This window comes from Aphis gossypii, chromosome 2 (assembly GCF_020184175.1).
Source record: "Aphis gossypii isolate Hap1 chromosome 2, ASM2018417v2, whole genome shotgun sequence".
NCBI classification, from domain to species: Eukaryota; Metazoa; Arthropoda; class Insecta; order Hemiptera; family Aphididae; genus Aphis; species Aphis gossypii.
In genome coordinates, this window is record NC_065531.1 from 27,570,210 (window position 1) to 27,585,536 (window position 15,327).

Sequence of the window (15,327 nt, forward strand, 5' to 3'; positions counted from 1 at the left end):
TGATGATAATTATTTAATCATAATTCATGAAATAATATTAATGAGTGGGTATTTAATTTTTGCAACCCAGATAATATAATAACATCAACATGATGTACCATAGAAGAAACGTGAAAAATCGTAAAATAAATTTGAAAAAATATTTTTTTTCTTATAAAAGTATGATAAAATATGCAATATGTATTACATTCTTTTTTATTTTAAAAGATTTAAAAATGTACTCACTTAAACATATCAATAGGCATAAATTTATTAAATAGTAGAAGCATTGATGTTTAATTAAACACCTACTAATATGATAATTAATGGTACTTAATTAGAATTAACTATCATATTCCTATCACATGTTGATTTAATATTAGATTCAATATATGAATTTACAATATTTTATAGAAAATGTAAGCAGGTAACAAAAATGCATTTTCTTAATTAAAATTATATAAATAAAAAGGTCTAATTAATATTAAATGTATAGGTACTTACTATCTTATTTTAAATAATATGAAACATGTATAATATCATATTCAGTCATGTGCAAATATGGTTTATGACAATATAGATAATACATAATTTCTTAGTGAACTCTTTTCATATAGTTATCGGCTTAGAATGATGTAATTTTATGTTTTTATTGTAATAAGAGGTACATTTTATTCTACTCTACAGTGAAGTATGTCTACTGAGCGGTATTATGTACTTATTAAAAGAGCAATAAGTGACAAGTGTACCTGTTTAATACTTAATAATAGATGTATTAATCAGTTTTTTATTTGTTCTTATTTTAAAATACTCTGTCGAATGAAAATGGCTTTAATATCTGTTTAAACAGATAGGGCGATAAGCTAACATTTTGCATTGAATTCTTATCTACATATTATAATGTATATTTGAGAACACTTCATTTGAACATGACAATAAAAAATATGCCTAGAGTTATGTTAAATATCATAGTGATTTGGCAAGGGCCAAGAGGGTAATTTGGAATTTTTTTAAAAGGATGTGGATGACGTATGTATAATCAATTGTTAACAATTTAGTATCTTTTGTATTTATTATGACAAGTAGTTAAAAATATGGCAGTATTATACTTGCCTCTGAAAAATTTCAAGTTTACCATACCACTGAGTATAAAATTATAATTTCATAATTAAACTGGAATTATTTTTATTTGCCAAACAACTTATATCAGTCAATATTCCATTCAGTACACTTTCACATTACATGTCTTACAAAAATATACAATTATTAAACAAAAATAAAACAATGGTTTATTTATTTAACATGAATCTCATTAAATGAATTTAATAGGATGACTTCCATTTACATATGTAAAAAATCCCAAGTAAAGGAAAAAATATTTTTTAATCTATAAAATATTATCAAAATTTAAGATTGACATAACATTTGTCATTTTTAAGTTGATGATTATTTATAAAAGTATTGTTTATTTTTAATTATTTTCATCAATTTTTAAATGTATCAAAAATAAATTACATATGTATAGGTTTATAGTTTTTTTTTGTATACTCTATCTGTATTGAAGAATTTAATCCTTGGTCTTAAATAGCCATAGTTGGGGCTTGTATAGTTGTATGTTTAAATATCGGTATTCGCATGTACATCAAATAGAATATGTAGAAGGTACCTATTTGTTTTAAAAATTATTTATGAATTTATCCGAGTAAAACTTTTCTCATCATATTGCTGTCAGTGCTATCTCCAAGTATATTTCTGTGGTTGACTACACATTTTGATGAACATAGGTACTGTAACAGTGGAATACGGTATTTGCCACAAAAATCCACAAACTTAATGTGTTCAACTCTGTCGTCAAAAAATACACCTGCCAAAGTAAATAAAAACATTAAATTACAATTCTGATAAATTTAATAAAATAATCTGAGAACAATTCAAGACTATAATAATTACTTATTATATATAGATATAAAAAAAAAACATTTTTAAAAGATTTTAGTTAGGTGCATTTGAGTAAATTACTGGGAAAATTATCTCTAAAAAATTACCACACACACTGACACAGGTATAGATTAGGTATAGATTATTCATAGGAGGAGTTTAATTTTAATTTAATAAATTATCTGTAATAGGTAACTTATGCTATAATAATTGCTGTGCATACCAAACGCATTTTGTGAAATTGCATGACTAAAATATATTTTAAAAATCCGTTACTGCACCCCGCCAAATGAAAAGTGCAAATAATACCCTACCTATCTACTATAATCTCCAAACTAGTCTTCTTCTTCTGGGTTAATAGGCCATTAAGACCATGCTGTCACATATAAAATTCTCCAGCTTTCTTTATTCAAAGCTCGTGCTTTCCAATCCGGTCCACCATTCAGTGCCAACACGTCTTTTTTTATCATACCTTCCCACCTTAATCGGGGTCTCCTTAGTGGTCTTTTACCGACTGGGTTCTCATCCATAGTCATCCTTATTATGTTGTTCTGGCTTCGTCTAGCGCGTCCGGCCCACTGAAGTCTTTGGTTTCTTATTGTATTTACTATATTTTCTTTTTTAAATAGACTTTCCAATTCATTATTTTTTCTTATTCTCCACTCACCCGTTTCTCTGTCTTTCGTTAGTCCAAAAATTTTCCTTAGAATTTTCCTTTCAAAGATCATAAGTTTTCTTTCATAATTCTTTCTTAATGTCCAGGTCTCCATCCCCTAAGTGACAACTGGGCGTATTAAGGTTGTATATAACTGCTTTTTCATTTCTAACTACAAGGATCGTGATCCTAGTATTTTTGAGAGTCCATAAAAGCACTTATTTCCTGATACAATTCTTGCCGCAACTTCTTTGTCAGTTTCATTTTTTTCTGTTACTATTGAACCTAGGTACTTTACTTGTTTGGCTCTACTGAACTCATACTTACCAACTTTCATGTGCGGGAATATGGCACCGCTATCTCCAAATTAGTTTCCAACAAAAACGCAAAATGTTCATCTGATACCAATTAAATAATAATAACAATATTAATTGTATAAGTAATGATAACAATTAACAACATTATAAAAGAACTAGATAGTTCACCATAAAAATCCAACACATTACCAATACACTAAACTTATACTAGCATACCTACGTGACGTACCCATCTATTATATTCTTAGACAATATTAAATCAAAGCCACGATCCACCTTAATTTTAACCTCCTTTAAAAATGATTTTAAATCAATTATAAATACCTTTATTACCTCATTAATTACAGTTCTTAGAGTATTCTTTCTAAAAATGATAAACCTCCTACTATTTTATAATAGCTCTTTAACAATACTCTCTTAGTCTCTTATAGTACAAGAGGAATAAAAAACCTATCCTGTAATCGGGAAAATTATAAAAAAATTAAGTTGAGATGAACAAATTTAGTGTCACAGTACATTTTAAATTGTGTGTACTCTGTACTTGCAACTGTTACGGACCATGTCAAAGCTAAAACGCCTATTTTTTTTCAATGGCACATTATGTCATTATGACCGAATTAGCTTGCAAACATAGTTCAATCACCTGTTTGCAGAATTAATATTTGGGAACTCGTAGTGTACTGTTATGCCTGATTTAAAGGTTGCATGGTGATCTCTTTCCCAAGACAGTTATCTGTCCGGAAAGAAATGAAAATCAAACTAATGACGGTACCTACGCATTAAAACCACCGCCTTTTAGTTTACTCAATAAATTACTTCATACACAATACACCAGACATGAGACGATTGCCTGAACATTGAACTTATTTATTCAGTGTTCCTCGAAAAGGTACGCTGTATTGCAAACATTTTTCCCGTCAGTGTGTGTAACTTAGGTTTAATGGGTAGATATTTTAATATTAGACAATAGTTAGTATTAAGATATTATATAGCCCTTTCTCATTCGTGATCATATTATTGATAACTACATAAAATAAGCGGTTCATAAAACACTTCAAAATATTATTCGTGATAATTATACAATTGGATAATCTAAAATATTAATATTAATCAATACTAACCTTTACATTTGGGGTTGACACAATGATGTGCACTTGATAAGTATTCTATTAAATTGTAAGGCAAATCGCGTTCTCCATATTGAACATTGTTAATTTTCACTGATCTGGCAGACAGTTCGAGTAATGATGGTGGATTATGCGTCATATCACTTACGAATCTCACAACCAATGGATTGTCTCTCAAGCTTAACTATAAATTAAGCACAATTTATTAAGGTGATATAATTTAACATAAACATTAGGTGATTTTACTAAAGTACTATTTATCTTCTTACAAATCATATTGTTAAAATAAATAGATGTATAAAATACATACCTATAATAATATAGAACCTATTATAATTTATACCTATAAAGTTATAACCTATTTAATATAAATTATATAATTTGTATTAAAAATTATGTCAAATTAAAAAAAAAAATAATAGGTACAACTGAACTGATTGTCATTGAGTATGTTTAATTTAATTTATTTTATTATTATACAATAATTATTATAAATTTATAACAATAACGGTTCATAATATTTATATCATATTTATTTATATACCTAATTTTACATTTGAATTTATTCTAATTTAGCGCAAAATAGCACGAGTAGGTCCATAATTGGTATAAATAATAGAAAATAATTAAAAGTTTGAAATATTTTGAAAATTTCTTTGTGTATAGAAAAATATTATAAATTATGATAGTTTAAGTAACAATTTTAAATCCCCACGAAAATTTTTGTATAACAACAAAAAACTATTTTTTTTTTTTTAAGTATCCCATTTTGTCAACATTTGAACTTTAAATGATTATAAAAAAAATAGTGAATTGTCATTTTTTTTTTTTTTGAATTTGAATTTTCAGTAAAAAATAGTTACTATACCTTTGCACTTCACCACTTTTTTTACATTTTTTTTTTGCTCTTCATACTCATTTTTCTATTAAAATAATTAACAAACTAACATCTAGCTATTCGCCAAGGCATAATATAATAATCAATCAATTCAAACATTTCGTTGAATATGTAAATCATAATATCATAATAGAATAAACGAAAACTTGATTTAAATTTTAAAACCATATAAACAACACAATATTTTATATTCTCTAAACATATTATAACTTTCTTTTATTATCTTTGACACTTTCCAACATTGCATCTATCGACGCTCATAGGTAACATTTTAAGGGGAGGGGGGTCAAAATAAAATAAATCTCAAATGTAATACAATAAAGATAATAATAATAATATGGTAATATTTATTGAGCTACAAGTTTTTAATATTTTTTGTCCAGAGGAGCAAGAGCCCTATCTTGCCCCCATCCAATGGGCGCCCATGATTGTATCATTGGTATTTCTAAATGTCCCCCCAAAAAGACTTTTATTCGATTTCATAACATTTTAATTCATCTAATATTCTAACATCTTTCGATAAAAATTTTAATACTTTCCACTTATATTTTTTTTAATATCTACCTCTTCTTACATATTTTTCGTTACAATATAAGTATTTAATTATTGTCATAGTAATACCAAAACCTAGCATTAACTTTTCAATATTTCATCATCGTATAGATCAATAACCTTCTTCTACCTTTATTCTTAGGAGGTTCTACAAAATAAGGCCTAAATGAAATACATTATAAACATCTACAAATTTATTCGAATTAAACAATTTAGCTGCTTTATCTATCACTTAAGAGGATGTCGTAGGTACCCGCATACGTTGTCTTAGTCTTACACAAATACAACATGGAACATTTTTGTTCATCAGTTTCAATAGTGTGCTGTTAGTTTTTCCATTAGAGTAAATTGATCTATTATACAATTTAAAGGTAAGATTATTATCTAGGTCCCCCACGTAGCCTTTTAATGATATTATTTTTAAGTAAGTTATGACCTTTTTGAAACTATAAATTTTAAAACGATCATAACTAATTTAAAAATAATAATATCAATAAAAGGTTACATAGGATCCTGATAATAAACTTATCTTTAAATTTTATAATACGTCTATTCACTCTAATATCAAAACTAATAGCACACTATTGAAATTGGCAAATGAATATTTGTTATGTGGTACGTATGTAAGACAGAGACATCACACGCGGGTTCGACGTCCTCTTAAGAAGTCACTAATTTGTTGTTATAAATTTGATTATTTTAAAACCATAGTCCATAAGTACCCAATATAAAACGTATTTCTTAACTTAATATTTATAATAATTATACACCGAGTATCTAATTCATTCCTTATAAGTTATAGGATTTGAGTACTCACTCAATCAATTATAACGAAGAAGAGTGAAGACCGTGACATTGCTCGGCAGCCCACATTAATAGATAAAAGGCCAAAGAAGGCCAAGAATATATTTTAAACATAAATTAATATGGATAAACCAAATATGTTTTGATGGTATTTACCTCTGTGAGGCACTTCAATGATATGATTTCTATAGGTAGTGTACGAAGTCTGTTTTTGTGTAACATCAACGATTTTAGGTGTTTGAGATTGGCAATGGCCGGCGGCAAACTCTCCAGTGAGTTATCGCTCAAATTTAGAGCTTTCAAATTATCCAACATACCCAAAGTCACAGGTACATCTGACAAATGATTTCCGCCCAAACATAAGAACTTCAACCTATAATAAAATATTATGAACTTATTAGATATATATAACTATATAAGTACTTATAGACTATAGTGACTAGCTATACATATTACAAATCACAATTAAACAGGATTAGTTAATCATTCAATTATAATTTATAATATTCTAAATGTAGGTATGTCTAAATTATTTTAATCATATAAAAATGAAAATTTAAAATTGTTTATTCTATCAGTTATCACGTATTAAATTTTTGAGTATTGATGTAAGCAATTCTTACAGGTATATTATACATTTAATTAACCGACTATATTTTCTCATCCCCCATAAGACAAATCTGCCAAAACAGCGGAACACTTGTACGACCACCTAAAAGGTAAAACATAACAGGAAAATTATAATCAAAATGTTGCCGTGCTTAAACGTTAACGGTTGACTCAGACATGACAACCGGTCGATTAGACGCTAGTTTAAAGTTCCTGTACTTAAAAATGGCTCTTGATTCACACCAATTTTAAATACAAGTAAAAGAAAAACTATCTCTAGACGACTTCTGGACGATGTTCTAGACTGGCAGGGTTATTTCCATAACAAACAAGAGAAAAACAAATTACTTTTAAGTTTGTTAAACATTCGCGTCCATTCCTTTCTTAGTTTAAAATTGCACTTAAATTTAATATATTTGTCAGCTGTGAACAGGGAGTGGCAGTGTCCCCCTGATTACGCCCTTGTATATATGTATGTGTATTAGTTTTAAAAATTATTTTGTAATATTAATACATAATACAATAACAATAGTAATATAAACTTACAAAAATAGGTACAATACCAAATTATAAATTTTTAAGCTATCATTTATAACAGGTACTTGATATACATATTTATAATATAATAATATAAATTATAATTATTTAGATTAAAGTTAATCTTGTTAGACAATAATATAAACAATAATATTGACAATATATTATTTCATTAATAATTCAACAAATTTTTCATCCAAATATCTAGTATAGAATATGTTTTATTACAGGTTGAAAACCAAAAATTAAGGAGATGAAGCCCTTTAGACCAGATCCATTGTATGTCATTGTGGCCCCTTTATAAATTGTTGTAATTGTTAATAAACGCCCGGGAAAACGCAATGCGAAAAATTGTCCTCCTCGGTTCACGACTTGCAAAATGAAAGTTATATACTAAGTATAATAAGTACTATATATATGTAAATAAAACAATTATCAGATTAATACCTATTAATCTTGTTAGTCAGTGATATAAACGATATTGTTGACAATATATTTTTTTTATTTATAATTCGGTTACGATATTTCGAAATTACACATAATTCGAAAATAAATGTCTACTTTTAATTTCTAGTATTTGTGGTAGGTTAGGATAAGAAATAAAAAATAACTGCTTTTCACTTTTGATAACAACACTGACTTTTTAAAATTATTGATTAAAACTCAGATAATTTCTTTACACACTTTCAATGGACAATTATGAAGAAATATTATATTATATCCGATAAATTATGATATGGATCCAATTTAATATGTATTCCATAATTGATTAAGTGCTCCTCAACCTAACCATCATCTCCCAACCCTCTAAAGTCTAAAGAATACTTTAGAACGATACCTGCCATTTATTTTGGATATTATTTTCTTATTTTTTTTTTTTTATCACACAAATAATATAATATTTAATAATATAAAATATTTATAAACACAAATTTATGAGTTGTTACATTTATTTTACTTACGTCAGCTAATCAAATCAGTGTGTTATATTTGTATTCTAATAAATAATACCACTCATTATTTAATAGCCAACGCTAACGGTTTGGTCTTTTTTTTATTCTTCTACAGTGTTACTGGTAGTTGGTACCAATAAGATTCACTATATAAACGTTCACCTCAACCACACTTTAATTTTCCTTCCTTACTGAAATTAAAACAATTATGAATATTTCAGCTGTTTCATAATGTTGATGACTTGATAATTAAATTCAGTTCAAAACATAATTTATAAGTTTATAACTATAAGTACTTATAAGTAGGTATTCGAAAATCAAAAGATCATTATAATGATAATTATATTGTTGTACTAACAAAATATTATTATTAATAATATTATTATTTACAGCATTTAATGTACCTATTTGTCGATTAGGACTATAATCATGCGAGAATAACAACTAAAGAACTTTGATCCGACAAAAGGCCAAGGTCAGTGACATGGAAATGTTTGTCTCTGGTTTCGTTGACGTTATGGTTAGATATTTACATTGACCCTTACATAGGTAACTATACTAATAACGTACTAACAAGCGATTTAAAATGCTTATATAATAGAATTAGACCTTTATTATATACACTATAACTTCTCATCTATAAACGTCTCGCGTTCTAATCCTCCTACTATAATAGGTGAATAGATACTTTATAACTGTTGACTTCAAAACGTCGCAGATAAGTATAGCTATTATGAAGACGCGTATCAAACTGCGGAAATTATTCTCGGAATGTGGTACCGAACCGATGCTGTTAAAAACCAAAAAAAAAAAAAAACGCAAACCAAAATAAATACCTACAAATAACAATATATTAATAATATTTATTCGATTTTAGCCGTACAATAAAGTTCCTTCGAAGGACTATTGCCACGCGCACGCGCCCAAATATCATCATTATTTGCTGCACGTACGATCGCATTTCTCGGGCAATTTTAGATACGCAATTCGATTTTTATCAGAAATTTTGAGTACCACGACCAACACGTGACCAATAAACACAGAAGATAAAAACATAATAAATGACAGCGAAACCCGAAAACTTCAGTTCTGATAATACAAAATAATTATAATATGCATTACACACTTATATAACTATCACATATTATATTATTATAATTATATAGGCGTAGAGTCAAGCACCTGATAAGTTTGTTGATGTCTTTGGGTATCTCGACCAGATTGTTGCTGCCCATGTACAGGTACTCGAGCGTGGTGACGGACAGCAACTGCTGGGGAAAGTGCGACAACCGATTGCCGCTGATGTTGAGCACCTTGAGGTGGACGGCACAGCCGAACTCCTTGGGGAACCCGTCGTCGTCGATCAGATTGTTCTTGGCGACCAGCGTGGTGAGCGGCAACCGCGCCACGAAGTCGGGCACGTGCGTCAACCGGTTGTTGCTGATGTCGAGCACGCGGAGGTGCTGGAACCGGTTGATGGCCGGCGGCAGGGACAGCATGGCGTTGTGGTTGAGCAGCATCGTGTCGATGCCGTCCGGCCGGCTGCGCTCGCACATGTCCACCAAATGCTTTTGGATGGTGTCGCCGTCCAGCAACAGGTAGTTGAGGTCCATCGTCTTGACGGACGACCCGTCGTCGATCGGCGCGTCGCTGTCGCTGCTCTCCGACGTCGACCCGTAATACCCGTTAAACATGATGACGGTCGCGAGTAATGAGGACGACGATGGCTGTACGGTCGTACGTGGGTATAATTAATAATATATTATTCGACACACAAGTGTTGCGTGTGATCGGCCGCCGCTGCGATGTTATACGAGTTCACCACCAATACTGCTGCGGCGTGTCTTGCGCTGACAAAACCAGAACGGAACAGAGCAGACAAAAAAAAAAAAAAAAAAACGATAAGTAAAAAAAAAATACGATAAATCTAAAAGAAAAAAAAGGCGGCGTGCAAACACCGGGGGGGGGTGCACCTACCTACATAGAATTAAGTATAATATTAGGTATACGGTTGAATATCCGTGTGACGCGGTTGACCGTGACTGCGTTAAACCTACCGCGCGGCTGTTGTGCGTAGGTGAGTACGGCGGTGCGCGCGCGCGATTCGCTCGACTGTACGGCAGACGGGAAAATAAAAGTTTTCCGATGGCGCGGGAAGCAGTTATATGAAAACGGAGTGTGTACCGAACACTCGATATCGCGCCGATAAGCCGCCGTGTTTCGAACGCGATCGGCGGCGCGGGAGGGGCCGGTATAGGCATTAGCAGCTGCTGATCTATAGGTTTAACACTGCCGTGATACGCGCACAACACACAATATTACCTACCAATAATGTAGTGTGATAAAAATTAAATCAAACAAATCGTCGACTTTGCAGTATAGTCGTATGCGCCACTGTTGTGCACAGGTATACCCGTCGTTATTATTACTATTATTAGGCCGCGCCGCCGCCGGTTTGGTTATAACGATTAGTAATAACACCAATATTATTGTATAAGTAATAATTCATGCGCTTTGTTTGTACGATAGGTACATAGGCGCAACTATATTATAATACACGCGCGAGAACGATTTGTATGATATATTATACGGTTTGTATAGTTGGTAGTTTGGTATACCTATATAAAATAATAATATACATAGGTAATATGAATTTATTATAATAATATACATATTATGCCGCATTACACGCGCGCGGTAATCTAATCGCACGCGGCCGCGTCACCGTTTCGTGTGTGGTAGTGTGGTACTATAACGCACTATTACCTATGCGATGTAGGTATACACGTAGACGCGTAGTGCATGATGCCGAATACTGTTTACAGATAGGCGATGTATAGGCTGTACAAACATAATAATATTCAATTAATAAAATATTATATAAGAACTTACTGTGCTTTCGAGGTACCTGTCGTGTGTTACGCGCGAGATATCGCTATATATTGCAGTATTCGTCTTCGCCGGCAATAACGTCATTATCCTTAGATTTTGTTAACTGTACCGATCTGTATATTATGTCCCCTGCACGTCATTACTATATAATATCTAACTACTGAAGTAGGCGCTGAAGTACCGTAATGCTATATAGCTACTTTAAAGTCAAAAACAATAGAGCATTAGGTACAGATACGCCAAGCCCCAAATTAAAATTTAAGCCCCTGTACTAGATGTTTTAACGGGCCGTGTATACAACTTTTAACAATATAAACTTACCGTCATAAATTACCTATAATTAAAGTCGAGAATAATAACCTATTGTGTTATTATTTGATTTTTATTTCCAATAGGTAGGTACCCTTATTATTAAAAAGAATTTTGAGAATAATGTCATATATTTCGTTATAATATTATTTAAATTATTCGGTGACTCGGAGTACCTATAACACTCAATGTAATGCACAATATATACCTACTTATCAAATTGAATCTAGAGGCTATAGGTACCTGTAAATCTAATCATTTATTTAATATTTACAAGCAATACAAGCTATTACAAAAGGGTGTCGCATACACGATAATTTATAGATGAGGAATTAATGGTTAATCTGGAAATTAAAATATTAGAAATAAATGTATAAATATTTCAAATTTTAAAAATTCATTTCAATGGGTTGCTAAAATAGCCGGGCCCGGCGGTCCCCTGTACCCGTGATCCAATAACTCTCTTCTCCGTTATGGGTATCATGTCCTATTATAAGTACGAGTTATTATAATTTGTATTATTTATCTACATAATATTATAAATTATAATATTCACATACAGTTTTGATACATATGAATAATATGTAATAAGTAATAAGAAATAAGTATTAACTCATAATATAATAATAATAATAATGTAATATTGTTATTATAGGTATAATAATTATAATCTATCAGAATGAAATTACACTTTCACATTGTTTTTTTTATACTTTTATTTCTAATTTGTTCAACAATTATTATTATTATTGTACCATATTATATTATACTCATACAAATATACAATACCTACCTACTACATTACAATTTTAGGATCCGAGTATCTATAGTATTAGCCATTAGGTGCGCCACGCATTAAGTTCGTGTTTTAAAAGTATATTTTCAAATAACTGACAACTCGGTGTAAGTGAGTCTTGTTTCGTCGAGAGTACCTACATATTATTATAACGTACATTGATTGAGATTACACCATATAACTGTATAAGTAGATACCTAATTTTTGGTTACCTCTTATAGTTTACAGAAAAATTATAACAGACAACAGTCACTTTTAAAATATATAATATATAAGTATTCAAAAAATGTGTTAATCATTGTTGAAGCACTTTCCAATTGTATTGAACGCTGGTGGTTTTATTTTCATTTTTTAATAATCTATACTTCAACAGGGAACAACACATTTTGTTTTACTTGTACAAAATTTCGAACTTATTTTAATGGAATTTATTAAATATGTTGAATATCAACACTTATTTTAGTTTTTTAATATGGGTGCCAACATTTAAAGCTAATTTGCTTATCGTCAGATCTCTTATTCTTTATCGTAGTAAATACAATACATATATATTTTATGTGTATATAATATATATTATATGGATGATGAGGTCGAAAGATTATATATTTAATATTTTAATTAATTAAAAAAATTGGAAAGTTTGAAATAGAAATTAACTTTTGTTATACAAATTAATAATAATCAACTCTGCATGACGATGCTCAGTACCTAATACCTACACTAATACCAAATATAAAGTGTTTATCTGTAGAGCAGACAAAAGATCCAGAGTTGTCACAATTTTCGAAATACTTTTTATTTAAACCCAATTTATTGTAATTTTGTTACCGATTACTGTTTTAATAACAAAATTAAGAGTATTTAATATTTAGTGTTTTTTTTTATTTAGAGTTAATTAGTAATTAAATATTTATTTGTAAAAAATGGCACAAAACATTGGGGATCTACTGCTATAGATTCAGCGATTCGGATTTCAGAATATGTGGCATATAGATACTGGGCTACATATTTTATGAACATAAGTTTTATACCGAAATCACGTCTTTTGCATTTACATTCAATAATGTATATTGGTCATCTTCATATAGCACTGCAGTGGACTGAAGCATTGCATACACGTCATAATATAGTACCTACACAGAGGAATAGAGGAGCCGCAGTGCTGCAATAATCGAGTGCGTTGCGTGTGCCAAGTATGTGCGCGCCTAATATAATGGGACCCAAAGATAAAAATTCAAAAAATATGTAGAAAAAAAAAAGAAAATAAAACCGTTTTGTTATAATAATTATTAATTAATATTAGGCGATTAGTCCTAACCTGAACTTAATCAACGTTTTTTTGTGGTTAGGTAGTATCTATAGACGAAATTAAAAATAGTTTAGTTGCAATTGATTAAGCCACCAAATGTTAAAGCACGTCATGCGAAGGAACACGCTTTTTAACCGACTAATGTGAGGTGTCTCAATATCATAGGCACAACTAGGGGGGACTTTGGGGGCTAAGCCCCCCCTCAAAATACTACTCGTGGCCCCACTAAAAAAAATATTTTACCTTTGGTTTAGTTTTGAGGTAGGGTTATAAACAAGAATAGACCCCCCCTAAGATTTAGTGCTAGTTGCGCCACTGCTCAATATTATAATTGGTGTCAATATTTATGTCATACGAAAGAAACGTAACCGGGATCGCTTTTATGTTGCTATTGGCTGTTGAAAAGGCGGAACCTTTGACAGCTAGCCTGTGTTTTATAGTCGGTCAATAAACTACTCATTTTATTTACGTATAGATATGTGAAAAAAAAAGTTAAAACTGAAAGACAACAAATTAATGCTATTAACATGGGAAATATAATAGACGATTTTGCCAACCACAAAAATTTTAACAAGAAAAATTAATTTTTTGAAATGAGTACCTACAAATTAACTTGTTACTGTTCTTTTTAACAGTAACAAACTTCTTTAGTTTCTGATTGACTATTATTAATGTGTAGTGTGTTCATTTTTATTTTTTATTTTATAATTATTTGTATTTAAAATAAATAAAAAAGATGAGGTACAATTCATTAAATAAAAATATTTTAGTAAATAAAACTAAATACCATTTGAACAAACAATATTGTTTTTTCTATTTTCAAAAGGAGGGGCCTATTGATTTTATTTACATATGGACCCAAATTATAATGTAATAGGTACCTACTGTAGTTGCGGAACTGAAAAAAGGGTAAAAATATAACCTAACCTAACTCAGTTATTAACACAAATAATAGTAATATTATATTACATATCTGTGGTTAATAAATTAAACAATCCGTTATCATTTTACCATACCTATTATAGATAAACACTTATTAATTTATTAAGGCCCATGGTTAAAGATATTAGCAGCTATTAGGAAATCCAATTAGAGCATTTATAAAAAGGAAAATACTTTAAATGTTAATCGAATAGCAATTTATAGTAATAGAAAGGATATTTACAATTTAAAACTTGAGAAATAAGTTTTTAGTATACTTAAAAGTTAAAGCGCAGTGTAAATACTTAAGAGGATGCCAGCGTAGTGTTTGTTTTCTCTCTCAGACCCATGAGCATGCATCATTGATAAAACTCTTTCACCTAAAATTGTTTTATTTGTGATTTTTGAGTAATCTTAGAGTAAAATCACCTATTACAAAAACTATAGAAGATAATATTTTTGAGAATATAACGTATTGATTTTATATTTTATTCTTATTTGATTTTATATTCGACTTTATTCAAAATAAAAAAAAGCGTGGTAAGTGGGTATCGCTCTGCTATTTATTGTTGAAATTTTCAAGTATTTACAGTGATTCATTTTTGAGTTACAACTGTATAAAATTTTTGTCGAAAACTGATTTTGCGTGAAAATGTCTGTTTTCCCGTCACTTTTTTTTTTATTTTTCTCGATTTTTTTTTTAAAAACAGCTGGAAAATTAATACTTTTAA

General features: G+C 29.9%; 1 protein-coding gene across 2 annotated transcripts; it reads right to left on the bottom strand.

The window, feature by feature from the left end:
* Positions 1-1,147: 1,147 nt before the first annotated feature.
* Positions 1,148-10,543, bottom strand: LOC114131646 (leucine-rich repeat-containing protein 58). 2 transcript variants are annotated; one of them, XM_027996925.2, is made up of 5 exons: positions 10,351-10,543; positions 9,552-10,219; positions 6,427-6,643; positions 4,011-4,200; positions 1,148-1,843 (listed from the first exon to the last, which is right to left on the bottom strand). In XM_027996925.2, exons 2-5 carry the CDS (start codon positions 10,061-10,063, stop codon positions 1,674-1,676), a joined length of 1,089 nt encoding a protein of 362 aa, XP_027852726.1. In that variant the 5' UTR covers positions 10,064-10,219; positions 10,351-10,543; the 3' UTR covers positions 1,148-1,673. The 2 variants fall into 2 exon arrangements, with proteins under 2 accessions (XP_027852726.1, XP_027852718.1); XM_027996917.2 differs by having other exon boundaries at positions 10,347-10,543.
* Between the last annotated feature and the right edge of the window lie 4,784 nt (positions 10,544-15,327).